This window comes from Phyllopteryx taeniolatus, chromosome 17 (genome assembly GCF_024500385.1).
Source record: "Phyllopteryx taeniolatus isolate TA_2022b chromosome 17, UOR_Ptae_1.2, whole genome shotgun sequence".
NCBI classification, from domain to species: Eukaryota; Metazoa; Chordata; class Actinopteri; order Syngnathiformes; family Syngnathidae; genus Phyllopteryx; species Phyllopteryx taeniolatus.
In genome coordinates this window covers 8,430,428-8,457,176 of record NC_084518.1, presented here as the reverse complement: position 1 = coordinate 8,457,176, position 26,749 = coordinate 8,430,428, and the positions used below count along the sequence as shown (strand labels likewise).

At 42.0% G+C, this 26,749-nt stretch overlaps 1 protein-coding gene across 42 annotated transcripts in view; it reads right to left on the bottom strand.

Annotated features, from left to right (window-relative positions):
• Positions 1-26,749, bottom strand: part of LOC133466730 (HMG box transcription factor BBX) — a 208,161-nt gene that overhangs the window by 162,972 nt on the left and 18,440 nt on the right. For 9 of the 42 annotated variants that reach the window (XM_061750666.1, XM_061750683.1, XM_061750664.1 and 6 more), the window contains one exon: positions 18,677-18,761. The exons of the other annotated variants lie outside the window; for them this stretch is intronic. Coding sequence is in view for 1 of the 9 variants with exons in the window: in XM_061750678.1 (XP_061606662.1) it covers positions 18,677-18,761 (85 nt within the window). In the remaining 8 variants the exon portion in view is untranslated. The remainder of the gene's footprint in view (positions 1-18,676; positions 18,762-26,749) is intronic. 42 annotated transcript variants of the gene reach the window in all.

Here is a 26,749-nt window from a genome sequence, read left to right as displayed (position 1 = left end):
GTTGGAACACACCCTCAGGTCTCCCATCTTAAAAAGGGGGCCCACCCCCCCGGTCTGCCAATCCAGAGGCACTGTCCCCGATGTCCACGCGATGTGGCAAAGGAGTGTCAACCAGAACACCCCTATAACATCCAGAACATCCAGGAACTCCGGGTGGATCTCATCCACCCCCGGGGCCCTGCCACCGAGTAACTTTTTAACCACTTGTCAACCCCAGAGATAGGGAACCCACCTCAGAGCTCCCAGACTCTACTTCCTCCCGGAGAGGCATGTTGGTAGATTTGAGGAGGTCTTCGAAGTATTCGGCCCACCAACTCACAACTGAGTTGAGGTCAGCAGCAGACGGGTCCACACTAGACGTAGTGTTGATGATGCACTGCTTCCCCATCCTGAGACGCCGATGGTGGACCAGAATTTCCTTGAAGCTGTCTGGAAGTCGTTTACCATGGTCTAACCAAACTCTTCTCACACCCGGTTTGCCTCAGCGACCACCAAAGCTGTGTTCCGCCAGTGGGTACCCATCAGCTGCCTCTGGAGTCCCACAGGCCAAAAAGGCTCGATAGGACTCCGTCAGCTTGACGGCATCCCCTACCCCTCTCGAGAAGACTGGTACTGGATCCCAAGTTGTGTGTTGAGGTGACCGACTATGTCCAGTCGGAATTTCTTGACCTTGCACACCAGCTCAGCCTCTTTCCCTGCCAGGGAGGTAACGTACCACGTGGCTAGAGCCAGCTTCTGCCGGGGATCAGACCGTCAAGGTCGCCTTTGGCTGCTGCCCAGTTGACATAGCACCTGACCTCCTTGGCCCCTCCCACAGGTGGTGAGCCCATAAGAAGGGGAACACACGTTGCATTTCTGGGCTGTGCCCGGCCGGGCCTCATGGGTGCAGGCCCGGCCACTCGGCGCTGGCCATCGAGCCCCACTTCCGGGCCTGGCTCCAGTAGGGGGCCCCGGTGACCCGCATCCGGGCAAGGGAAAATGAGATTCAATATTGTTTATCTTCATAAGGGGTCTTTGAGCTGTGCTTTGTCTGGTCCTGTTTGCCATGGATTACCCTGCCAGGAGCATAAAGCCCCAGACAATTTAGCTCCTCGGATCATTGGGACACGCAAACCCTTCCAGCACTATAAGACGACGGCTTCATGAGGGGACAGTCATATACTGCACCTCCAGAACCCTATTATTGCTGAAGCGATAATCATGCTATGCTCACAATAACAAAACTCTTCTTTGAGAAATTGTCTGTTCACTACTATAACGGTATTTATCATCAGATTTTTTAAATTTATAACATTATAAATTGGATACTGCCTACTAACAGTGATTTATTTGCTTGAGTCCCAAAATTTAAGTCAAGTGAGATGCAGGAACACTCTTAAAGGCAACACGGGTTTAGAAACAGCCAAGTAACAATACATAAAATAATCATGGGACTCCTACAGTATCTTTTCATCCGCTTAGTGATATTGTAAGATGATTTATTTTTCCGAGCAGCTTCTGCAATATGCTTTCATTTGGAATGTGGACATTTCTTTTGAAGAGGGAAGCATGTGAAATTATTTATTTTTGCATTGATGTTTGACAGTATTTGTCAGGAATGGACCTATTTTAATATTTCATTTTTGGGACTACTATTATGTATTGATGGAGGGATATGTTGTAATCTGGAAGTCGGAATGGTTATTCCCGCTCTGCGTGATATTCTTTTACACACGACTTTCAACTTTAGACAAAAACTCACTAGTACACCACTAAAGAGTGTTAATGTTACAAATCTTCGTGGGGGGGGGGAGGCAGTGCCACGCGAACAGCCGATTACGGGGCTTCCCGGTGGCGGCTGCCGCGAGCCACGATGCTGGCTTCACGAAGCGAAGGTCCACTCGGCTGGCAGCTGTTCCCAGCCCGTGGGTCTGCATTTGCTGGGACGGAGGCTGCCCCAAACGATTGCAAAGCGAAGCTCAGACCTGTGTAGCGGGAAGGACTTGGGGCACCAAGTTGCAACGCTTGTGTGTCTCTCCTAACGCAGCCTTCGGTCACGTTGGGCCAGTCAGCCAATCAGTGTATTTCTTGTGACGTACCCCCATGGTCAGTTCGACGTCCAAATGAGTGCGTTTCTACTCAAATGAGGAAGTGGCACGCTCTAGCAGCCTAGCTCAGCAGCATGGCGCCATATAGCCAGCCAAAGCAAAATTTTAACTATAATGGCTCATTATTTTATACAGAGACAAAATCACATCTTTTAATTTTGCGAAATCGTGCATATTGTGACATCCCTAATACTTAACATGGTCTGACGTTAAGCCTTTTTGAGTGGTGGCCCTGTCGGGCCACAATGAGCCAAGATGTGGTGGCCCTGTCAGAACTTGTACTGGCCCTGTATATTCATGATTTAATATAGGTCCGCACTATTATGGACAAAATAATATCCATCCATCCATCCATTTTCTGAGCCGCTTCTCCTCACTAGGGTCGCGGGCGTGCTGGAGCTTATCCCAGCCATCATCGGGCAGGAGCCGGGGTACACCCTGAACTGGTTGCCAGCCAATCGCAGGGCACATACAAACAAACAACCAGTCGCACTCACATTCACACCTACGGGCAATTTAGAGTTGTCAATTACGCAAGCACGGGGAGAACATGCAAACTCCACACAGGCGGGGACAGGGATTGAATCCCGGTCTTCAGAACTGTGAGGCGGACGCTCTAACCAGTCATCCACTGTGCCGCCTGACAAAATAATAATCACTATTATTTTGATCAATATTGTCATCAGGCGGCACGGTGGCCGACTGGTTAGAGCGTCAGCCTCACAGTTCTGAGGACCCGGGTTCAATCCCCGGCCCCGCCTGTGTGGAGTTTGCATGTTCTCCCCGTGCCTGCGTGGGTTTTCTCCGGGCACTCCGGTTTCCTCCCACATCCCAAAAACATGCATTAATTGGAGACTCTAAATTGCCCGTAGGAATGACTGTGAGTGCGAATGGTTGTTTGTTTCTATGTGCCCTGCGATTGGCTGGCAACCAGTTCAGGGTGTACCCCGCCTCCTGCCCGATGACAGCTGGGATAGGCTCCAGCACGCCCGCGACCCTAGTGAGGAGAAGCGGCTCAGAAAATGGATGGATGGAATATTGTCATCATGATTATTAATCACGATTATTCCTCCTGTTAGGGAAAAATCCTTTTATTGGACTACTTTTCAACAAATATGTAAACAGTTTTTAGTGCAAATGGAAGGAATCTTTAAATCAGAATAAATGATAATAATTAAAAAAATAAATGTACCCAAAAAATTCTACCAAGGGCTAACTGAATAAATATGCTCTTACAAAGTACAATCACGAATTGCAACTTAATGGAAGCAAATGCAATGTATACATAAAACACAATAATGCGAGGCTGCAAGCTGTCAATATAGTGAATTGTCAAGGACGGTACATCTCCAGCCGGCACGGCGGACGACTGGTTAGCACATCTGCCTCACAGTTCTGGGGACCGGGGTTCAAATCTCGGCCCCGCCTGTGTTGAGTTTGCATGTTCTCCTTAAGAATATTTAAGGTGCCTTTTGCCAAACTGTGCCTCTCGACTAATAAGAGCCACCTTTTCGTCTGGCCACTCTTACCAAAAAGGCCTGATTGGTGGAGCGCGTTAGCAATGGTTGACCTTCTGGATGGTTCTATCGCTGCAAGGAAACACTGGAGCTCTGCCTCAATTACCATAGGGTTCTTGTTCACCTCTCTGACAAAAGCCCTTCTTCCCCGGTTACTCAGCTTGGTCAGACGGCCAGATCTAGGAAGGGTCCTGGTGGTTCCAAACTTCTTCCATTTCCAAATAATCGAGATTGCAATGCTTTTCGGGACCTTCTATGTTGCTGAAATTCTTTTGTATCCTTCCCCAGATTTGTGCCTTGACACAATCCGGTCACGGTGGTCTGCAGACAATTCCTTAGACTTAATTGGTTGGCTTCTGCTCTGATATGCACTGCCAACTATGAGACCTTATATACAGAGGGGTGTGCCATTCCAAATGATGTTCAATCAACTGAATTTACCAGAGGTGGACTCCAAGTTGCAGAAGCATCTCAAGGATGATCAGTAGAAATCAGATGCACCAAAGGATGTGAATACTTATGTACCTATTGTTTGGAAGTTTAAATGTTTTTATGCATTTACACAAATGTATGAAAATGTTTTTACTTTGTCATTATGGGATATTTCATATAGATTTTTTTTTAAAGAAAACTATACTCAAATCAGCTTTAGAATAAGTCTGTAACAGCATAATGTGGAAAATGTGAAGGGTGTGAATACTTTCTGGTGGCACTGTATGTTTTCAGCACTTATCTTCAAACATATTTAATGTATTTAGAAACACAACACTGATATCTACTTGGAGCCCTTTTAATTGTGTCTTACCGTGACATGCCGCCTCTCCGCCAACGTGCTGACAATGTCAACTTTAAATAAAAGCTTTTTATATTACTACATTGGACATCAATGCCATTTTAGGCATTTATTTTGAAGTTGGCCACGGAGCGCAGTGCTGGCCCTTAATGAAGCCTTAACCATACGTTCGCCCCCTGGTGGGTGGCTGATTAGGTCGCGGGCAATGCTGCAAATGAAGCACTTCTCATATGTAGCAGTGCCGGCATTTTAAATCACAGTCATCAGGCTCATTTGGCAATTAAAATCCGATTAATTGTGCAGCCCTAATATATGTTTCGTTTTAGTGATTATTTTATATTTTGCGTCTTTATACTGTATTATTTAAGCCCCTTTCAGAAATTATTAGTACAAATGCATTCATGGCGATGACTCTGTACTCTAACCTAACCCTAACCCTAACCCTAACTACTAACCCTAACCCTAACCCTAACTAACCCTAACACTAACCCTAACACTAAAATAAAGGCAGTGAAATTGCACAAACTAATAATAATGCTTAAAAGAATACATAAATTACAAAATAAAATTAGCACTAACATTCCAACAATGCATTATCTTGTGTCTTGTTGTTATGTACACGATGTATAATTAGGGGTGCTGTTAAATATATTGTAGAAGTTATCATTTATTTGCTTAGCTTGCATTAGTATTATGGACGATTTTGAGAAAGGAAGATGTCGCGCCTTCAAGAAGATGACTCAGCAGGAATCATCCGATAGAAGGGCGCCTTGACCAAGGACGTGGCCGGGGACGTGGCCGGTGTTGGTTTCATGTCTTCACCTTGAAACCCTCCCCTTCATGTGTTGTGTCTTGTAGCTTAGTATGTTATGTCTTGTAACTCAGAAACCTCCCTATTTCAAATAAATACAGGAGCGACGGGAGAGATTGTTTAGAGCGTGATGAGAGGCTGTAATCTGAACAATCTCCCATACGTCCTCCTCATGAGCAAAAGAAACCAGCGTCTTCATTCCTTTTTGTGTCTATTTCTATAGGTGTTGGGTGAGATAGATCCAACATTAAATTGGTCCTTTGAGCCGGATGTCAACACACCTGAGGATTCCAGTTGTGGAGCCGACTTCCAGTTAAGAGACCGTGGCCACGGCAAGTAAGACCCTTTACGGGACTGGTCTTCGTTCTCCTCAACTGGGATCTGAAGGTTGACGACAATCCACAGGATTGAAGACGACTTTGGTGAGTTACATTATTTTTTTTTTTAATTAAAAAAGGATTAAAGAGTGAGTGAATTGCGCGACAAAGAAGTCTGCGGCAGAATAAACCTTGTGTAATACTAGTCACTGGCAAGTAAAAGAGGGACGGCGGAGTCCTGTACGTACTTAAATTCCGTGTTTCCGTGTGTTTGTAAAAACGTTACTAGTATCGTGTGAATGTGTAAAAGTATTAATGTATAAGACAGGATTGTAAGTGACAACTGAGTTTGGAAGCAGATGCAAGAATCCTCCGCCCCGTGTGGGTAGAAGTTTGAGGATTACCAAAACCCAGACATTCATTGTCACCCTGTCATTTTGAATAAAGTCAGTATTTAGGTCACTCTTGGTGCAAATAAACTGACTTCCAAATTCACAAAATGGGAAAAAATAAAAGTAAAACGGATCCAAAAGAACGCTTAACGTGTAAAGACTGCAAATATGTTCAACTCCAAAACCCTTCCAAAATAAAACATTTAAACACGTGGATAACCAAAATACGGTTTCGCTGGACAGCTGAATTTGCAAAAATTGGTTCAACTTCGAGACAAAATAAAATGTCGACACAAAAATAATATATCAAAAATAGAAAAAGAGGGATATGACGACTTATTCTTCTGGCTAAACATGGCGTCTAAAAGAGAAAAAGGAAGTAAGAAAAAAAAGGACTTAGAAAGTGAACAGAAAAGGCAGGCAGGTAGGGATAAAGAAATGTTGTTTCAAAGACAGAAAGATGACGAGACAGGACCAGTGGTAAGAGTAAAGCAAGAAAAAGATGGTTGAGAAAAAAGTGTGAAAAGAATGATTGAGGTGGCAAATCCAAACGTCCAAGAGGACCACAAAGAAACTATTTTGGTCTATAGGACCTGGACTAATGAGGATGTGAAAAAGGCCGTAGCTGGCATCACACCCTACAAAGTAGACATTGATATCAGAAAAGGTTACGACATGCGACACCTGGTAAAATTACTGTAAATTATCTGTACTCAGGCAATGAAGCAAAAGTCGCGGCAGGAATCATTTTACCAGACAAATTAAAGGAACTGTATAAAAATACAAGTGTCCCACACATTTCATTGTGGAAAGATTCTCCAGATGGAGAGACATGCATCAAAGATTCATTGGCCTTACTGCATCATCTAGCAGAAGAGGGACATAAAGTTACCAAGAATAAATTACAATTGTGTAAAAGGCAAGTCAAATATCTAGGCCATAATTTAAGTGTAGGAGGAAGGACTATATTAGAAGACAGGAAAGCTATAGTCTTAAAAAGCCCCTAAACCACAGACGAAGAAACATATGATGTAATTTTTAGGTCTGACAAATTATTGTAGAGCATGGATTCCAAACTATGCAGAAATTGTTGCACCATTGTCAAAATTAATGTATGGAGACAACCTTAAAATGACATCACCTGTTCAATGGAATGCAGAGGCAGAAAAGGCCTTCTGTGACATTAAACAACATTTGGTGTCCAGTACTGCGCTGGCCCTTCCAAATTATGATAAACCCTTCATTCAAATGGTAGATTGTAAAAGCTATTACATGACCTCCGTACTTACACAACAATACGGTGATGAGCTAAGACCAATAGCTTATTTTTCGACTAAATTGGACAGCGTGACGTGTGCATTACCACATTGTGTCAGAGCAGTTGTGGCAGCCTCAATGGCAGTGGAGAGCAGTTCCACAATTGTGTTATTTCATCCATTAACTCTTAAGGTCCCACATACAGTGTCTGCTCTCCTATTGCAAACGAATATGGCGTTTTTATCACCTGCAAGACATTTATCTTGCATGGCCATCTTGCTGTCACAACCACATTTGACTGTTGAGCGATGCACAACCTTAAATCCAGCCACACTAACACCCTTTCCTGATGAAGGCACGCAGCATGATTGTCAGGAATTGGCTGAACAAGCTGCTGAATTAGTAGCATTAACCGAGGCATGCAAACTAATGATAAATAAAGATGTTACAATCTATAATGATAGCCAATATGCATATTCCACAACAAGAACGCAATTATTGGGAAAAACAAAGCGCAGAAGGGAAGCAAACACTTCCAAAAAAAAAACTATTCAAATGGGCTGCTATATTGACCCATGGTGTGTCACGTCTCAACCGGAGGGATGGTGGCACAGATACGTCGACACTTTACAGCCCTAAAAAATAGCAGAAAGAAACACGTGGGTTCATTTAACACACTGTAAAAGAGTCATTTCAGCTGAGTACTCAAATAGGGAAGGTGAGCAAAAGTCTGATAACGGAGCGGGAGCAGATGTGTAGATTCTGAAAACGCTTGCTGGTCAGTGAAGAAAAAAGACACCAACCCATTGAGTGAGAACTCAGCAGAAAGGCACCCCCGCGTTGGTTACGAGATTCGATAGGTTGTTACGTAGCAACTTTGGCTACTATGGTGTTGGTTTTGTTTATGTGGTTTATGGGACGTCCCACCCAGAATGATACCAACTGAGAGGTGTAAATTAAGGAGTCTTATATATCCCGTAACAAAAGCAGACAAACACAAACCAATGTTTTCTACTTTAGTAGCACAGAGTAATTTTACTTGTATAAACATGATTAGGAAAGGCAAGAAATTAGGACCACTGTATACCCTATGCCTGTTCAAGATTTAATGGAAAAAGCACCAATGTTGTTGTCAAATCTAGAACATAGACAAAAAAGAGATTTATCCTGGCAGGGGCAGGATTTATCCAACATTTATCCAACATAAAACATACATCGACGCCATAGGTGTTCCTCGTGGGGTTCCTAATCAATACAAATTAGCTGACCAAGTTGCAGGAGGATTTGAGTACCTCATATGCTGGTGGTGTACGATTAATAAAAATGTTGATGGGATAAACTATATCCACTTCAATGTACAGAGATTAGGAAATTGGACTCAGAGTGGGTTGGAAGCTGTGCATGAGCAGCTCAAGGCTACCTCTTTAATGGGGTTCCAAAACCGCATAGCTGTCGACATGCTCCTCGCAAGAGAGGGAGGTGTTTGCGGTATGTTTGGAGAACAATGTTGTACATGCATTCCAAACAATACTGCTTCAGATGGCAGCTTGACCAGAGCCATCGATGGTCTACGGACCCTCAATCAATACTCTGGTGTGGACACCTCCTTGTGGGACAGCTGGATGGACGTTTTTGGTAAATACAAAACCCTAATTTCACCAATATTGATATCAATTGCTGTTTTTGCAGCCATTCTGACATTGTGTGGATGTTGTTGTATCCCATGCATTCGGGCTTTTATCAGTAGATTAATCACCACAGCAATTACACCCATGGATAACCGTATGGAGCAGATGTATCCTTTATTGGATGTTGATAATGATGACGATGATGATGATGTTGTTTTACCTGATTTGTTTCCTGATCCAGGTGATTACGATGTTTCTACTACAACATTCATGTATGACAAGTTTACTCTGAGTGTAAATGTATTTGTTTCATAAAAATGATTCTACAGTTAAAAATCGAAATGAAGTGACTGTAAAATGATATGAGAATTTGTGCAAATACATGATAAACAGGAGGGAAATGTGAAATATATTGTAGAAGTTATCATTTATTTGCTTAGCTTGCATTAGTATTATGGACGATTTTGAGAAAGGAAGATGTCTCGCCTTCAAGAAGATGACTCAGCAGGAATCATCCGATAGAAGGGCGCCTTGACCAAGGACGTGGCCGGGGACGTGGCCGGTGTTGGTCTCATGTCTTCACCTTGAAACCCTCCCCTTAGTGTGTTGTGTCTTGTAGCTTAGTATGTTATGTCTTGTAACTCAGAAACCTCCCTATTTCAAATAAATAAAGGAGCGATGGGAGAGATTGTTTAGAGCGTGATGAAAGGCTGTAATCTGAACAATCTCCCATACGTCCTCCTCATGAGCAAAAGAAACCAGCGTCTTCATTCCTTTTTGTGTCTATTTTTATAGGTGTTGGGTGAGATAGATCCAACAGGTGCACCAATCTGTGTTTCATGCTGCCGATTCCGGTACCGAAAATCCATGATTGAGATCTGCCGATCGCTGCCAATACCGATCATATGGATCAGCTGTTAATTTTGATTTATGGTGAGTGCTATTGGCTATATGATCTGACATGTCTCTTTGGGTTTGCTTCGCAGGCATGTGTGAAGGCGGGAGAGGACGCTAGGGCTGCATGATTATGGAAAAAGTAATCATCACGATCATTTTGATTGATATTGAAATCATGATTAATAAACACGATAATTCATTTATTTAAAAAAAATATCTATTATTCATTGGCTGGCGACCAGTTCAGGGTGTACCCCGCCTCGCAGTTTCGGGCCATTTTCAGCGGGCAAAGATTTTCAGTGACTTGGAAATTTTCAGTGGCCCGAACGGGCCAGTGTCTATATGTAGGTGGTGGCCCGGGCCACCATTAATGTCGGACCCTGCTTCAGGAAACAATGTTAACGTTTTTCTGCCAACATGGCCCCAGAGAATGAGTATTTCTAGAGACACTGGGAAAAAAGACAAAAATTATTTTAAATCAAACAACATTGTTTTAATGTAAAAAATCCACCTGGCTACTGCTACTTCAGTATATTAACAAATAACCAACTTAGTCACATGGCTTTTTTACAGTTTCTTATTTACTTTCGTAGAGCATATTAATGCCCCCTTAAAACATTTTCTGCTTCTCAAAACAACAATGTCCCTTCCTTTGTGGACTGTTGAAATAAATAAAAATCTAAAAATAAGTTAAATAATTTAAAATGTGGCGGCACGGTGAACGACTGGTTAGAGCGTCAGCCTCACAGTTCTGAGGACCCGGGTTCAATCCCCGGCCCCGCCTGTGTGGAGTTTGCATGTTCTCCCCGTGCCTGTGTGGGTTTTCTCCGGGCACTCCGGTTTCCTCCCACATCCCCAAAACATGCATGAATTGGAGACTCTAAATTGCCCATAGGTGTGAATGTGAGTGCAAATTGTTGTTTGTTTGTATGTGCCCTGCGATTGGTTGGCAACCAGTTCAGGTTGTACCCCACCTCCTGCCCGATGATAGCTGGGATAGGCTCCAGCATGCCCGCGACCCTAGTGAGGAGAAGCGGCTCAGAAAATGGATGGATGGATGGAATTTAAAATGTTAAATGTAGGTAAACATAATTTCAACCCAATTGCAATGTTCTATTTTCTCTTCCCACCAAGGGGTATGAGGGTGTTGCAATATTAGGGGGATGAGGTGTTTAGGTAAAGTATAAAACCTTTTTGGAGGCAGAAATCAAAAGCAATTGCCCTAAAAAAAACTTGCATGAGGAACAATCTCCATCCATCCATCCATTTTTTGAGCCGCTTCTCCTCACTAGGGTCGCGGGCGTGCTGGAGCCTATCCCAGCTATCATCGGGCAGGAGGCGGGGTACACCCTGAACTGGTTGCCAGCCAATCGCAGGGCACATACAAACAAACAACCCTTTGCACTCACATTCACACCTACGGGCAATTTAGAGTCTCCAATTAATGCATGTTTTTGGGATTTGGAAGGAAACCGGAGTGCCCGGAGAAAACCCACGCAGGCACGGGGAGAACATGCAAACTCCACACAGACGGGGCTGGGGATTGAACCCGGTCCTCAGAACTGTGAGGCTGACGCTCTAACCTGTCGGTCACCGTGCCGCCAATCTCCAGCAATATACTTAAATGCGAGGAGAAGTGCTGGAGAACTAACACGTGTATTGACCCACATTATAGGGTTATGTGTATGTGTGTGTGTGTGCATGCTGCTTTTGCTACTGCTAGATTTTGTAACTCTTCATATAACTCTTTGTGGTTGTGTTGAAGCTGGCTATCGAGATTAGTCATGTTTCCTTTGATGGCTGCAACAAACCGTCGGCATGACTTCCATAGTGCCTTTTGTTTGTAACGTGTCACCTCTCTTGTATTCCAAGTATTTCCAAATAAGAGACATGCAGTATTTTTTAGCTACAAGTTCTTCTTCGTTGCCCACATTTCTGTGCTTGTCTCTCTCTCCTCAGCCATTTCGACACCAACTAGCACCATCTCTGTGTGGTTTACTGCCTCAGCTGCCACGCTGTTGTAACACGTGCAGAATGTGGTTTGGGATTGTCTTGCTGAAATAAGCAGGGGCGTCCATGAAAAAGACGTTGCTTGGATGGCAGCATATGTTTCTCCAAAACTTGTATGTACCTTTCAGCATTAATGGTGCCTTCACAGATGTGTAAGTTACCCATGCCATTGGCACTGACACAGCCCCATACCATCACAGATGCTGGCTTTTGAACTTTGCGTCCATAACAGTCCGGATGGTTCTTTTCCTCTTTGGCCCGGAGGACACGACATTCACAATTTCCAAAAACAACTTGAAATGTGGACTTGTCGGACCACAGAACATTTTTCCACTTCGCATCAGTCTATCTTAGATGAGCTCGGGCCCAGAGAAGCCAGCGGTGTTGAATGACTGAATGACTGAGCAATTCAGGGAAGGTCCTTTTATACCCAATCATGGCACCCACCTGTTCCCAATTAGCCTGTTCACCTGTGGGATGTTCCAAACAGGTGTTTGATGAGCATTCCTCAACTTTCTCAGGCTTTTTTCCCCACCTGTGCCAGCTTTTTTGGAAAGTGTTGCAGCCATAAAATTCCATGTTAATTATTATTTGCTAAAAGACAATAAAGTCTATCCGTTTGAACATTCAATATCTTGTCTTTGTAGTGCATGCAATTAAATATAGGTTGAACATGGTTTGCAAATCATTGTATTCTGTTTTTATTTATGTTTAACACAACGTCCCAACTTCATTGGAATTGGGGTTATATATGGCTTTATTGTTTTTAGCAAATAATCATTAATTTAGAATGTTATGGCTGCAACAAGTTCCAAAAAAGCTAGGACAGGGTCATGTTTACCACTGTGTTACATCACCTTTTCTTTTAACAACATTCAATAAATGTTTGGGAACCGAGGACACTAATTGTTGAAGCTTTGTAGGTGGAATTATTTCCCATTCTTGCTTGATGTACAGCTTCCGCTGTTCAACAGTCCGGGGTCTCCGTTGTCGTATTTTACACTTCATAATGCGCCACACATTTTCAATGGGAGACAGGTCTAGACTGCAGGCAGGCCAGTCTAGTACCCGCACTCTTTTACTACGAAGCCACGCTGTCGTAACACGTGCAGAATGTGTTGCTGAAATAAGCAGGGGCGTCCATGAAAAAGACGTTGCTTGGATGGCAGCATATGTTTCTCCAAAACCTGTATGTACCTTTCAGGATTAATGGTGCCTTCACAGATGTGTACGTTACCCATGCCATTGGCACTAACACAGCCCCATACCATCACAGATGCTGGCTTTTGAACTTTGCGTCCATAACAGTCCGGATGCTTCTTTTCTTCTTTGGCCCGGAGGATACGACGTCCATAATTTCCAAAAACTATTTGAAATGTGGACTCGTCAGAACACTTTTCCACTTTGCATCAATCCATCTTAGATGAGCTCGGGCCCAGAGAAGCCGGCGGCGTTTCTGGGTGTTGTTGATAAATGGCTTTTGCTTTGCATAGTAGAGTTTCAAGTTGCACTTACGGATGAAGGTTTTTGATGCAGCGCTGCCTGAGGGATCGAAGGTCACGGGCATTCAACGTTGGTTTTCGGCCTTGCTGCTTACATGCAGTGATTTCTCCAGATTCTCTGAACCTTTTGATGATATTATGGACCGTACATGATGAAATCCCTAAATTCCTTGCAATTGTACGTTGAGGAACATTGTCCTTAAACTGTTCGACTATTTTCTCACACACTTGTTCACAAAGAGGTGAACCTCGCCCCATCTTTGAGCAATTCAGGGAAGCTCCTTTTATACCCAATCGTGTCACCCACCTGTTCATAATTAGCCTGTTCACCTGTGGGATGTTCCCAACAGGTGTTTGATGCGCATTCCTCAACTTTCGCAGTCTTTTTTGCCACCTGTCTCAGCTTTTTTGGAATGTGTTGCAGCCATAAAATTCGAAGTTAATGATTATTTGCGAAAAACAATAGTTTATCAGTTTGAACATTAAATATATTGTCTTTGTTGTGTATTCAATCAAATATAGGTTGACCATGATTTGCAAATAATTGTATTGTTTTTATTTATGTTTAACACAACATCCCAACTTCATTGGAATTGGGGTTGTATGTACAGCATCAAAAGCCTATACAGGCTCTCTGTTCAGGGCGTCTATATATACAATCACTATTTGGGATGGACATCACGTTGCATCTGTGTCGCCTACCCTTCCCGCGATGCAGGAGCCAATCATGTTGAAGCGGGGCGCGTCTTGCCGAGAAAGGCTGTGGGATTTCCAAGAATGTCTGTGAAATGGGCCCCTCCCTTTCTGGGTTTCCGCAATTGTAATTTGTTTCGTCTTTTTGCAAAAGTATTTCGTCTTTTGTTTTTGTGTTTTCTGAAATGTTGAAGGGTTTCGTCTTTTGTTTTTGTTTCCTGAAATGTTAAAGTGTTTTGTTTTTTTGTTTCCTGAAATGTTAAAAGTGTTTCATGTTTTGTTTTTGTGTTTTCTGAAACGTTAAAGTGTTTCGTGTTTTGTTTTTGTGTTTTCTGAATTGTTAAAAGTGTTTCACAATTTGTTATATTGTTTTACATTTCCAGGCCACCGTATGTATACACTGTACACGACGGTAACATGGAGTAAATCTCTTTTGCGGAGCTTGATCGGATCGGCGAATTTTGACATTGAAGCCGATCAGCATAAAATGCTAATTATCGTCCGATACCGGTGTAAAAGTCTAATAAATACACAAACAATAATATTCAACATCCTTATTACAGCAAAAATTCACCTGTTTAATGGCACAGTGCATGCTGAGAAAGTTAAATGCAAGAATTATACTGAAGCAGTCAATCCTAATTGACCTAAAACAGTAAAAGTTTAAATTGAAGAAAAAGCTTATGTGTCTTTTTATATAGTTTATTTATATATATGGTTTGAACTTGTAGTCTCTCTGCTCTCTGGGAACAAGTAGAATTACTGGAGCTTAGTTGGCGACTGTCTATGTCTTGTTGACATCGGTCAAGTCTACCTGTATCTCACAATTGTCCCCATCAGGCTTAAGGGCTGTTTATTTGTTTCCACATTTGTGCGTACGCAAAGTGCTTTGGACTTGCATGCAGACCTCAGATGCGGTTCCATTCATACTACATTGCAGGATTCATGTCAGTACGTGTTATATTCATGCGCATTGGTCCACGCATCCCCGTCAACATGCATGCGCATTAACAGTATAATAAAGAAGGCAACTACAGTTTTTTTGGCTTAAGAGGAAGAAAAAGTCAAACTCCTTTAAAATTGAATTAATAAGATGGGGATATCGGCAGATCTCCTTCCACAAGTGCTCCTCAAAGCAGGCGTACATTGTTGTTGTTCGTCGCTCCAGTGCATGCGTGGTCGGCGCGCTTTTGATATGTATTCAGTTCCCACATTCACAAAAAATTTGTTCCATGCGTTTGTAGTGACTATGGCCCGGTTGGCACTGCAATCCCACCCCTCCCCCACCAACAAATTGATAAACTGCATTCTCCCAAGCCGCCCCGCTGTGCAAGACGGCCGCCAAAGGACGCCTGCCGTATGTCAGCTCGACCTTAAACTAATGAGCAGCTTCCCGTCGAATCTGGATTCCAGATATCAAAGACCCTTTTGATGTGCAGAACTGATAGCAACCAAAAGGTTGGGAGATCCTCTCTCCAATAAGACCGAGCTGGGACAGATCGACAACAATAGATTTATTGGGCAGCCGTGGCCCAATGGTTAAGATCATCGCCTGCCACCGTGGGGGACCTAGGTTCAAAACCCCGACTGGACCATCCGCCAACATCCCCCGGACTCACGGCTGTGGTGTCCTTGAGCAAGACACTGATACCCCGAAATGCTCCCCGGGCGCTTCAGCTGCCCCCTGCTCCAGTGTGTTCCACTAACATGTGTATGGGTTCACTGTGATGGGTTAAATGCAGAGAACAAATTTCGTGTGCATGCATGCATGTTCATGACAATAAAAGATGATTATTATTATTATTATTAGTTGGATATGTCACAGATTGAACTATTACTCCCGGACCTTGAGTTATGTTTAATCACCGCCTTTTTCAGGAACTCAAATACAGCAATGAACTATTGGTTTAATATTAAAACTGGGAACTCAGAACAATTTCTGGGACACAGGCGACACCCGCTGCCGTTTGAGAGTTACTGCAAACCTGTGGACTCTCATTCAAAGTTTCTTTAACTGAAGATAAATGTCTATTTTGATATTTTACAAACTCTGTAGAAATATTCCAAATGTATGCCTTGATGCCGGTGTCATTGTGTCAGCTTTACAGGTCCATTTGCAAGACTTTGAGAACTGTTAGTCTTGATTTGAAGCTAAACGGTACAAAATGTTGGATTGAACAATAAACACTTGATCTGCGAAGACTAAAGTTCATTATTCAATCATTCTATGTGCTCGATCTATGAGTAAGAGTAAACAGCTGGGAGTATTTGATAATATATGATTTTTACACCATTTTTATGGCTAAATTGTAGACCGGAATTCAAGTCGATGGGCGTTGGTCTTGTTCAGTCTCCCCCATTTCCTAGACACACCTCCTGTGTATTTAACCTTTGATTCCCGCCTCCTCTTGGCTTTTTGGTTCTTCTCGCTCTTGGTTCTTCATGCTGATGGTCACCTAGGCACGGCTCTGCACTTCCGCCAACCCCCTCCCCCTTCCCTTTCTTTTGTCCTTTTTGTGCCACCACGTGCACAAGCGACCGCTGCACCAAGACCGTGGCACTGCCCACACAAAGAAGCCAGCCATGCAGCTTCAATCCGTTTCCCAAGCTGTGATCTGTTGGCGGAGACTAAGTAAGCAACTCATGACATTCCGTACCGGTCACCCACACAGCTGAGAACAAGAGCTGGGCCTGCCACAAGTTCAAATGGAAGGAAAAGTTACTAGCGCACCCCGCTGGGACAACAACTGTTCTTTTGGCACCTATTTTTGTTTTTACTTGTTGGTGCTTCTTCTTCAACTAAACCTGCTTCGTTTGCCTCCTGAGACACGCGCTGAAAGCCCATTCCCAGGGACACCTGATCTATGGTCGTGATTAGCACAAGAATCGTTGCCAAAATGTTCAAGCCTACTAATTTGGGGGGAAATACTAGCTTCACACAAATCCCAACTTTGCTCTCGCTCGCTCTGACTAAACGCATTAAAGGCTCACATTTAAATTTTTAGCCCAGCAACACATGATGTCCTATTTCCCTTTTCGCACACCTATTTTTCTTTCTTTCACCATTATTCATGTTTCCTTTTCGTAGTTAGACCCCTCTGTGTATTTCCCTATCGATCCCTCATAGATTTCATTAAATAGTCGATAAGATTACACTCCTCCTAGTGTTTTGTGTGTGTTTTGAGTTTAATAATGAAACCGCTGTAATCGAGGACTTGTATTTCATAAAACGTAGCAACCTTCAGATTATGAGACTGATAAAGAGCTTTTTTTGTCACTTTTCCTAAATTTTACACAAATAAAAAAGAGACGTGGTGCCCTTTATAAGGCAGATAGTTTTATTGTGTCGTTAAAACGTAAATCGAACTAACCCGGAAGTGAATGCCAGCGTTCACCTTTGACAAATTTATTTCTTAAATAAATTACGCTTTATCCAACACCAATATACGCTACACATTCAACTGCAGAAGAGTCTGCAGATCCACCCTGCAGACACGCAAATGCGGAAATCATAAATTCAACTAAAGGCAGGGCAAGGGGTTTGACATTAACATTCACCCGGGACCAGTGCACCGCGGTGCCAGGCCACCACCGACCTATAGACTGTGGCCGGGGCGAACCAGTAAACATTTCTAAGTCACCAATATTTTTGTCTTTTTGAATATTAATGTCCCAAAAGTGTATTTTCGGTTTCGGACTTAAAGGCTTTTATCACCGAAACAACCCGGCCAAGACAGGATGGTGTGATTATGGAAGGAAAAACCCTGACCGGCACATGCTTGACTGGATAATTATGTCCAATACTGCAAGTACAACAACTGTTTGCTAACGAGAACTTCTTCCATCATAGAAGACAACGCGCACCAAACACCACGACACTGTGTTGTTACTGCCATAACACGGCATATGGCCAGAGTGTGGAAATAATAGACATTGTATATGACATAAGCCGGCACGGTAAATGACTGGTTAGCACATCTGCCTCACAGTTCTGGGGACCGGGGGTTCAAATCCTGGCCCCGCCTGTGTGGAGTTTGCATGTTCTCCCCATGCATGGGTGGGTTTTCTCCGGGCACTCCGGTTTCCTCCCATATCCCAAAAACATGCGTAGTAGGTTGATTGAAAACTCTAAATTGCCCGTAGGTGTGAATGTGAGTGCGGATGGTTGTTTGTTTATATGTACCCTGCGATTGGCTGGCAACCAGTTCAGGGTGTACCCCGCCTCCTGCCCGATGATAGCTGGGATAGGCTCCAGCACTCCCGCGACCCTTGTGAGGAGAAGCGGCTCAGAAAATGGATGGATGGATGGATATATATATATATATATATATATATATATATATATATAAATATTTGTATATATATATATATATATATTATTGTTATTATATTTCAGTGATAAGTAAAAAAATATATAATATTGCACATAATTTATTTATTCTTTGAAGCATTAATATTAATTTGTGCAATTGCAAAGCCTTGCTCTTAGTGAGGTTAGTACACAGTCATAGCCATGAATGCAATTGTACTAATGACTTCTTAAAGGTTCTAAATAATACAGTATAAAGACGCTACATACAAAATAATCACTAAAACTTAATGGACTATTATATCATGAATATACGGGGCCAGTTCCAGTTCTGACAGGGCCACCACAACTTGACTCATTGGCCACCACTCAAAAAGGCTTAATGTCGGACCCTGATGGGTGAAATATTCTGAGACAATTCCTGAAAAGATGCCAGTGACTTAAGTGGAAATCAGGTACTTACTGGGGAAATTATGAAAGTACTGAAATGTTGTATGACGGATGAAGATGGATCTGCCAGAGCCTTTCTGTCATGCAATGAAGAGGTCCTATAAAATACAGAACACAATTCTCAGTTTTGCATGACCTGGCCTTCTGTGCAACATTTTTTTCTCCACAATGGTTGTAAATTTGAACAGATATTGAATTACACTGGATAGCACAAGATCACATTGATTCCTAACAACAGTGGAACATTGTGTCTGATCTGATTACACTTCACTTCAATAGTACATTCAACCATAAAATGGGCCAAAGCCCTGCAACAACTGGATGCATGCCATACAATGTCGCACATGCCAAACTAAGAAGGTACATCTTGTAAGCATTCTACTGAGATTTACTCCACCTGAGATCTCAGGCAACCCTGCTGGTCCCGATTGGAGAGTCTCTCTTGAGTTAAGTCTTCTCACTAGTATTGGGGTCATTTTCATATAATTTGATTAATTAACGGTAAAGCAGGGCTGTCGACCGGTTCAGGGTGTACCCTGCCTCTCCCCCAGAGATAGGTGGGATAGGCTCCAGAATGCCGTGACCCTTGTGAGGATAAGTGGTAGAGATAATGGATGGATGTTTAAAATATTTGTAAGCTGTTTTTGTAAAGCACATTGAGCTACCTTGTATATGAAATAAATTTGCTTTGCTTTGCTTCTTCCCATTTAGTGATTGGTAAGTGCACTGACTTAGTGCTTGCACTATTTGCTGAACAAACTCCGGCAGTTCAAGGGTGCCCTGAAGTGTTGATGTTCTTTTTTTTTTATTGCTGCTTTTAATTTATTGTGTTGAAGGAAGTTTCCACCTGTTATTTGAAATTCTTGGAACAGTTCATCACGTCATAAGAATTTTATTGTTAAATAGTTGTTTTAGGTGGTCAATTCCATGTTGTTCTCATATGATAAAGTATAGGGGTATGTTGTTAATTTAAAAATCTGAATTGTGCTAGATTGGGAGCTAATTGAGATTCTGTAGCTTCGAAACATTTCCACCAAGCCGTTAGGGTGGACACGATTATTGGGACTATGGCGGTTAAGGCTTGTAGAAATAAATGGGAGTTTGATGTTGTTGCACTCTATCTGTTCCAATTCTAGCCAAAAATGATGCTCCTCATTGTGGTGGAGCCATTTTATTAAGTATTAGTTATCTTAATAATAGTGTTTAATGTCTGTTTACTTTTCTGAAGAGTGGATAAAAATTCTTAAACATTCTATTTTTCTTATTTTTTGAATAAACATTTGATATGGCAGAATCTAAGGTTTGGAACCATTTTAATGTGGGCTTAAATGGAATCATTGAGAATAAATAATTTATTAGAGGTAAGGTTTTCATTTTTATTGTGGCTATTCTTCCAAGTAGTGACATAGGCAAGTTATTCCAGCGGATTAAGTAAACTGAGATTTTTTTCCAGAAGTGGAATGTAATTAAGACTGGTTAGCTCTGTGACTTTTGGCGAAAGAGTAATACCTCAATACTTAATGTTTCCTATACAAATGGGGTAATCTGGGATTTGATCTGCAGGATTCCACGAGTTTGCAGTTATTGGGAGTATTGTTGATTTTGTCCAGTTGACAGAGTAATCTGATAATTGTGAAAATGTTCTAATGAGATTGAAGACTATTTAAAGAGATGACTTGGGTTTTGGTAAATAGACAAGAATATCATCTGCATACAAATTGCTTTTGTGTTCTGTCACCGGCGAGCAGATACTTTTAATATTAGCACTGACGTATTGCGGTAGCAAGTGGTTCGATACTGCAAATAGCATTGGTGAAAGTGGACACCCTTGTCTGGTTCCTCGTTGTAGAGTAAAACTGTGTGATGTGATCCCGTTCGTAGTGAGTGTCGTTTTTGGAGAGTTGTACAATGCTGCGATCCAATGTATAAATGACTCTCCAAAGCTGCAAAGTACTGCAAATAGGAAAAGACCACTTAACTTGATCGAAAGGTTTCTCTGCGTCAAGTGGCATGATGATTGCGTTTAGATTTTACGCTGTGACATGCTTATTAAATTTAATAGACGTCTGACATTATTTGTGGAACATCTACCTTTAATGAAACCTGTCTGGTCATAGTGGATTATCGACGGGAGTACCTTTTCAAGTCTCGCTGCAATGGCTTTCGAGATAATCTTAATACAGTGCCACCAGAAAGTATTCACACCCCTTCACTTCTTCCACATTTTGTAATGTTCGACTTATGCTCAAGCTGATTTGAGGATAGTTTTCTTTAAAAAAAACGAAATCAAATATCCCATAATGACAAAGTATAAACATTTTCAGACAGTTGTGCACATTTATTGAAAATGTAAACATTTAAACATCATAGGTACATAAGTATTCACACCCTTGGCTTAATATTTTGTTGAAGCGCCTTTGGCAGCAATCACAGCCTCAAGCCTTTTTTGGTATGTCTCTATGAGCTTGGCACACCTATTTCGGGGCATTTTCTCCTACTCTTCTCTCCAGATCCTGTCAAGGTCAGTCAGGTTGGAAGGGCAGCGTCGGTGGACAGCCATTTTTAGGACTTTTCAGAGATGTTCAATTGGATTCGAGTCCGGGCTCTTGCTGGGCCACTCAAGGACATTCACAGGCTGCTCCTGAAGCCACTCCTTTGTTATCTTGGCTGTGTGCTTTGAGTCATTGTCGTGTTGGAAGATTAATCGATGCCCTAGTCTGAGTTCAAGAGCACTCTAGAGCAAGTTCTCTTCAAGAATTTCTCTATTTTTGGCAGCTATCATCTTACCCTCTACGCGGACTACTCGCCCAGTTCCTGCAGCAGAAAAACAGCACCACAGCATGATGCTGCCACGAGCATGCTTCACAGTAGGGATGGTGTCAGCCAGGTGATGAGCAGTGCCTCTTCTTCTCCAGATATGATGCTTTCAATTCAGACCAAAAAGTTCCATTTTGGTTTCATCAGACCAGAGAATTTTGTTTCTGCAGGTCTGAGAATCCTTAAGGTGCCTTTTGGCAAACTCCAAGTAGGCTGGCATGTGCATTTTTGTGAGAAGTGGCTTCCGTCTGGCCGCTCTACCATAAAGGCCTGATTGGTGGAGTGCGTTAGCAATGGTTGACCTTCTGGATGGGTGTCCTATCGCCGCAAAGGAATACTGGAGCTCCGCCTTTGTAACTATAGGGTTGTTGTTCACCTCTCTGACCAAGGCCCTTCTTCCCCGGTTACTCAGCTTGGTTGGACGGCCAGATCCAGTAAGTTCCAAACTTCTTCCATTTCCGAATAATCAAGACCACGGTGCTTTTCAGTCTTTGCCTGATTTTAGTATAATATGATTGCAGCTGTGTTCATATGGCTACTAATTTGACCTTTATCTTTTATCTCCTTGACTTTTCTGAAAAATAGAGGCGCTAGAATTGGCCAGAAGTGTTTAATAAATTCAACCGAAATTCCGTCCGGGCCAGGCACTCGTCCTGATTGCGAATTTTTAAATGCATTATGTAATTCTCTGATGGTTAAAGGAGCATCAAGACTGTGTTTAGTTTCTGTGTTTCATTGAGGAATGTTTAGATAATTAATAAAAGTTGCAATTTCTTTTTGGTCTGAGTTGCTCGAAGATGCATATAACCTGTTATAATTGTAAAATATTTCATTTATTTCTAGTGGTGACTGTACAGCTGCCATTTGAATCTTGAATGGCTGTATTAATGATTTTTCTTTATTGCATTGATGTTGGTTTGCGAGAAATTTGCTTGATTTATTATTGTATTCAAAGTTAGTGTATATTAACTGTTCTTGTACGAAGAGTATGATATGATTCAACCTCTCATTCCATATTTCCCTGTTTCCCACAGCAGAGATGGGGATATGGTTGGGGAGTCAATAAATTAAAAAAAAGTCTGTCTTTCAATAGGGACATGTTATAGCGCCATGTTGGTAGAGGTAACAGATTTGACTAATTTTTTTAGGTAGAGAGAAATTGGTGCGTGGTCACTGATGATGATTGGATGTATTTTGGAGGTCATTCTTTGAGGTGCCAAATTGTTCGAGCGGAAAAAATCTATTCTTGAGAAAGAGCTGTGTACCGACGAGAAAAATGTGTACTCTTTTTGTAAGCTTTTCTTAGCCTTCATATGTCAACAAGTCCAATGTCATCCATATACTGCTCTAATATATTGGCCCATTGTGGTTGATAGCTATTTTTGAGATTTGAAGGATCTATAAAGGGATCACGAGTAAGGTTAAAGTCGCCTCCCATGATAATTGTAGAATTGGCTGACAAGTTAAGCAAGTGTGAAAATAGAGTGAGGAAAAAGGCTGGGTCATCTTTATTAGGAGCGTAGACATTGACAATTGTGTATAGTTTGTTAAATACTGTTGCCTGTATCATTAGGTATCGGTCTTCTGGATCTGCTACTGTACTATTTATTGTAAAAAGTAGTCTTTTATGAACTAGAATTGGGACTCCTCTTTGTCTGCTGTTATAAAAAGAAGAGATAGCGAAATTAGTGAGTGAAATTAGAGTCAATGAGGCATTTTTCTTCTGATTTTGAAGGGTGCATTTCTTGTAATCGGAGGTCTGTTTTAAATTTAGTGATATAATCCATAATAATTCTCTTTGCCTGTGATCGAATGCCATTGACATTCCATGACACAAAAATTAAGTGTGATACACATTGTGTGCATGTAATTTGGTGTTGTGTCATTTAACGAGGGTGATAAGGATGATATAGTTACATACAGCAAAGCCAGGGTACATAAAAGGGTAGTAAACAAAAAATAAAAAATAGTGCTGAGGGGATAATATGGTGTGTAGTTGTTTGTAGTGCACGGGAAGAATGTGGTGAGGATTGTATTTGACCTGTGTGAGAACAAGAACAGCAGGGAAACAGACAGAAAGGAGTGAGGATACATGCTGGTGGGAAGCGTGGTTCTATTCTTTTGTTTGTCTCAGCAAAATGAAAATAAGGAAACAAAATAAAAGATTTTGACGACAACAAATCAGGAGAGGCACTTCTCTAGGAGAGCCAGGGGGTGACGTTAGCATCACGAAAAAGTTGACTCTCGAACAGCTTGTCAACAACCAACCACGCTCGTTGGCCTTTCTCACAGTTCATCAACGGGTTCAAGATTTTAAGTCTCTCGTTGATTTCCTTGGGGAACTGGTCGTTCATTCCAAAAGATGTCCCCTTGAGCTCACAACCTTTTGTTTTCACAAAAATTTTTTGTTGGAAGTGTTCAAACTTTTCAATGATGGAACATGGTTGGTTTCCTGGACGGGGGCCTCCTAATTGATGAACACGATAAAAGGTCATCTTGTTGACTGTATCTTGCTGTATCTTGAGCGCAGACATCCTGAAACTTTTAATCTGCGCTTCAGGGACTTCCGGTGCGTTTTCTGGAATGCTTGAGAAAATTAGATTGTCGCGCATGCTTCGTGATGGTTTCTTTCATGATTTTATATTCCAATCCGAGAGTTTTTAATTCTGATGTCGTTGACATCATGTTTGATCGGAGCGGAGCATTATCTCATCTTAGCTCCTTGACCTGTTGCTGTGTATATTCCAAGCTGTTTTTGAGCCTGGTGATTTTTTGACGAAGCAAGTCAAGTGCCATGTTTTCGTCTCTTGTCGATTGAGAGGAGGACTTCCTGGCAAACCAAGTAGATCTGTTGAGGTAGGTGAATCTGTCTTCTTCCTCTTCAGCGGCTGCTCAGCGCGGGAACTAGGATTCTCCATGACAGACGGATTAGTGTTGACGTAGCTGTTGGTGACAATCTCAAATGGCGCTCTGCTAGTTATCCCTTTTAGCAAAGCCAGTGAAGGAGAAGAGAAAAAAACAAAGCGAGAACCCGCGGCTGAAAAAGGAAAAAGAAAAGACAAAGTTTGTTTTATAGTAGCTGCTTTTTCCGGTGCTATGGATTTCGTCTGGAAATCACGCAGGGGCACTATATCGCTAACTGCAAAGATTGCCTGCTTAATTTGTCTTGTTTTTATTGCAGTCATTATACAGTGGTTTGATTATACAGTTTTTATTTGTTTTTGCATGTTTGTCACACATAAATGTTTCCCATGAAACAAATATAAAAATTTGTCAAACAAAAGTAAACAAGTAAAAAAAAGGCCGTTTTTAGGGAGAGAAAGAAACTACTTGCTCGAAAACCTTTCAATGTGGCTGAATTACAAGAATTCTGCAAAGATGAGTTGGCCAAAAATCTTCCACAGCGCTGTAAGAGACATTGCAAGTTATTGCAAATGCTTGATTGCAGTTGTTGCTGCTTAGGGTGGCCTAACCAGTTATAAGGTTTAGGGGCTATTCACATTTGCACACAGGACCAGGTAGGTCATTTTTTCTCTCCCTTAAAAATAAAAACCTTCATATAATGTATTTTGTGTTTACTTATGTTGTTTGTTACTAATATTTTAATTAATTTGATGATGGGAAATATTTAAGTGTGATAAACAACAACAAAAACAAGAAATCAGGAAACACTTTTTCACACGACTGTAACAAACACAGTTACGTGCGAAGGTTTTTCTTTCTTTCTTATGAAGCTAGTGTAGTATATTTCAATAGTACTGAAACCAGACTTCCTTTGGGAAGGTCAAATGGTTGGAGACCTGTATTCACACCAACTATCTTTTCTTTGTAATTCTACATCAAAGAACGTCCTTTAACCAGTTATATGTTTATTGGGGTGTCCCGCTCCCCCCTGACAGAAACCTGTCTGGGGTTTACCCCAGGGGTCCTGGTCTTCAAAGAGGACTGTTTTGCATTATCACAGCAAAGGGCCCCAGGGGGGGAGATTGACCAGAATAAGAGACGACAGCAGACGAGTAGGGGTATTTCACCCACCCAAAGAGGCACCAGCAGGCGAGTGCGATTCCAAATATGGTCAAGAGGAGCACCATCCTTCCGGGTGCACCCAAGGAGGCACGAAAGCCACGCCCAGAGAAGGAAAGCTTGATAAACTGAGATCCAGGGGTTTTCGGGGGCTTTTTCGTCGTTCTGGCAATGTAAGCAGCTGTTATGACACTAAGGCTTGTTCAATAAATTGAATTAGCCCAAACGCCAAGTGTCTCGAAGTCTTCATTCATCCCATGCCCGACGGACGTCGGAGTTCTCCCGGGTGACCTCCGACTCGGAACCACAGGCGAAAAAAATCCACCACACTAGCAAAGCTAACAAAGCTATCTATCTATCTATCTATCTAAAACCTGATTATATCATAGATATATAAAGATATGTGCAAAATTAAAGAGCCCAGACTCCTTTAAAGAGGACTGTATAGGAAAACAAAGTATCATTAAAGTGCAATGATTACAGTATTATCGATGTTTTGTTTGGGACTATGATTTTAGAAATTGGTTTGTTTTGCGAGTAAATAATTTGCAAAACAGTGTGAATAATCATAAACGATCCTTTTATATGGTGGTGGTACACTTGTGCAATGCTTTTTAAATGTATGTCAATCATATAGTTATGGTCATGCTCAAAATTAAGTGGTTTTCCCAGGGGAAGCATGGTAGCAGCGTTCACTATAAGAACTGGCACCTGTGAGTCAAACAAATTATCAAATAAAAGCCCTTTTTTTTTATTTCATTGACCTGTTTTGTCTGCCACTGCTTGTTGCGGACAAACTTGTTCAGAGTCAAATATTTTTACTTTACTATATCTCAAGACGCTGTCAATCTTTACTTCATACATAACTATGGTATTCCATTATCATGCTGTACCTCTTCAAAAAAGGGTGCGACCAAATCATGTGCTGGTGCGACCAACTGAATAAATTGCTAGCACCAGTGGTACTAGTACAAAAGTCCTGTATATGGTATTATTGCTGAAGTGCAAAACATTTTCATTAGTCGAGCTACAATGCAGCCTGTGGTAACAACAGTTAACATTAGCCCTGAGGCTTTGTGGTAGACATGTTTTCATTTACGCTTTTGCGGCCTGTTTATTTGGAGATTTCTTAAAAGTACTATGTCGCAATGAATGACCTCTGGAATAGGGATGCACATTCTGAATATTGTTTTGACTGATCAATCATTTATATAAGGGGCGGCACGGTGGAGGACTGGTTAGAGCG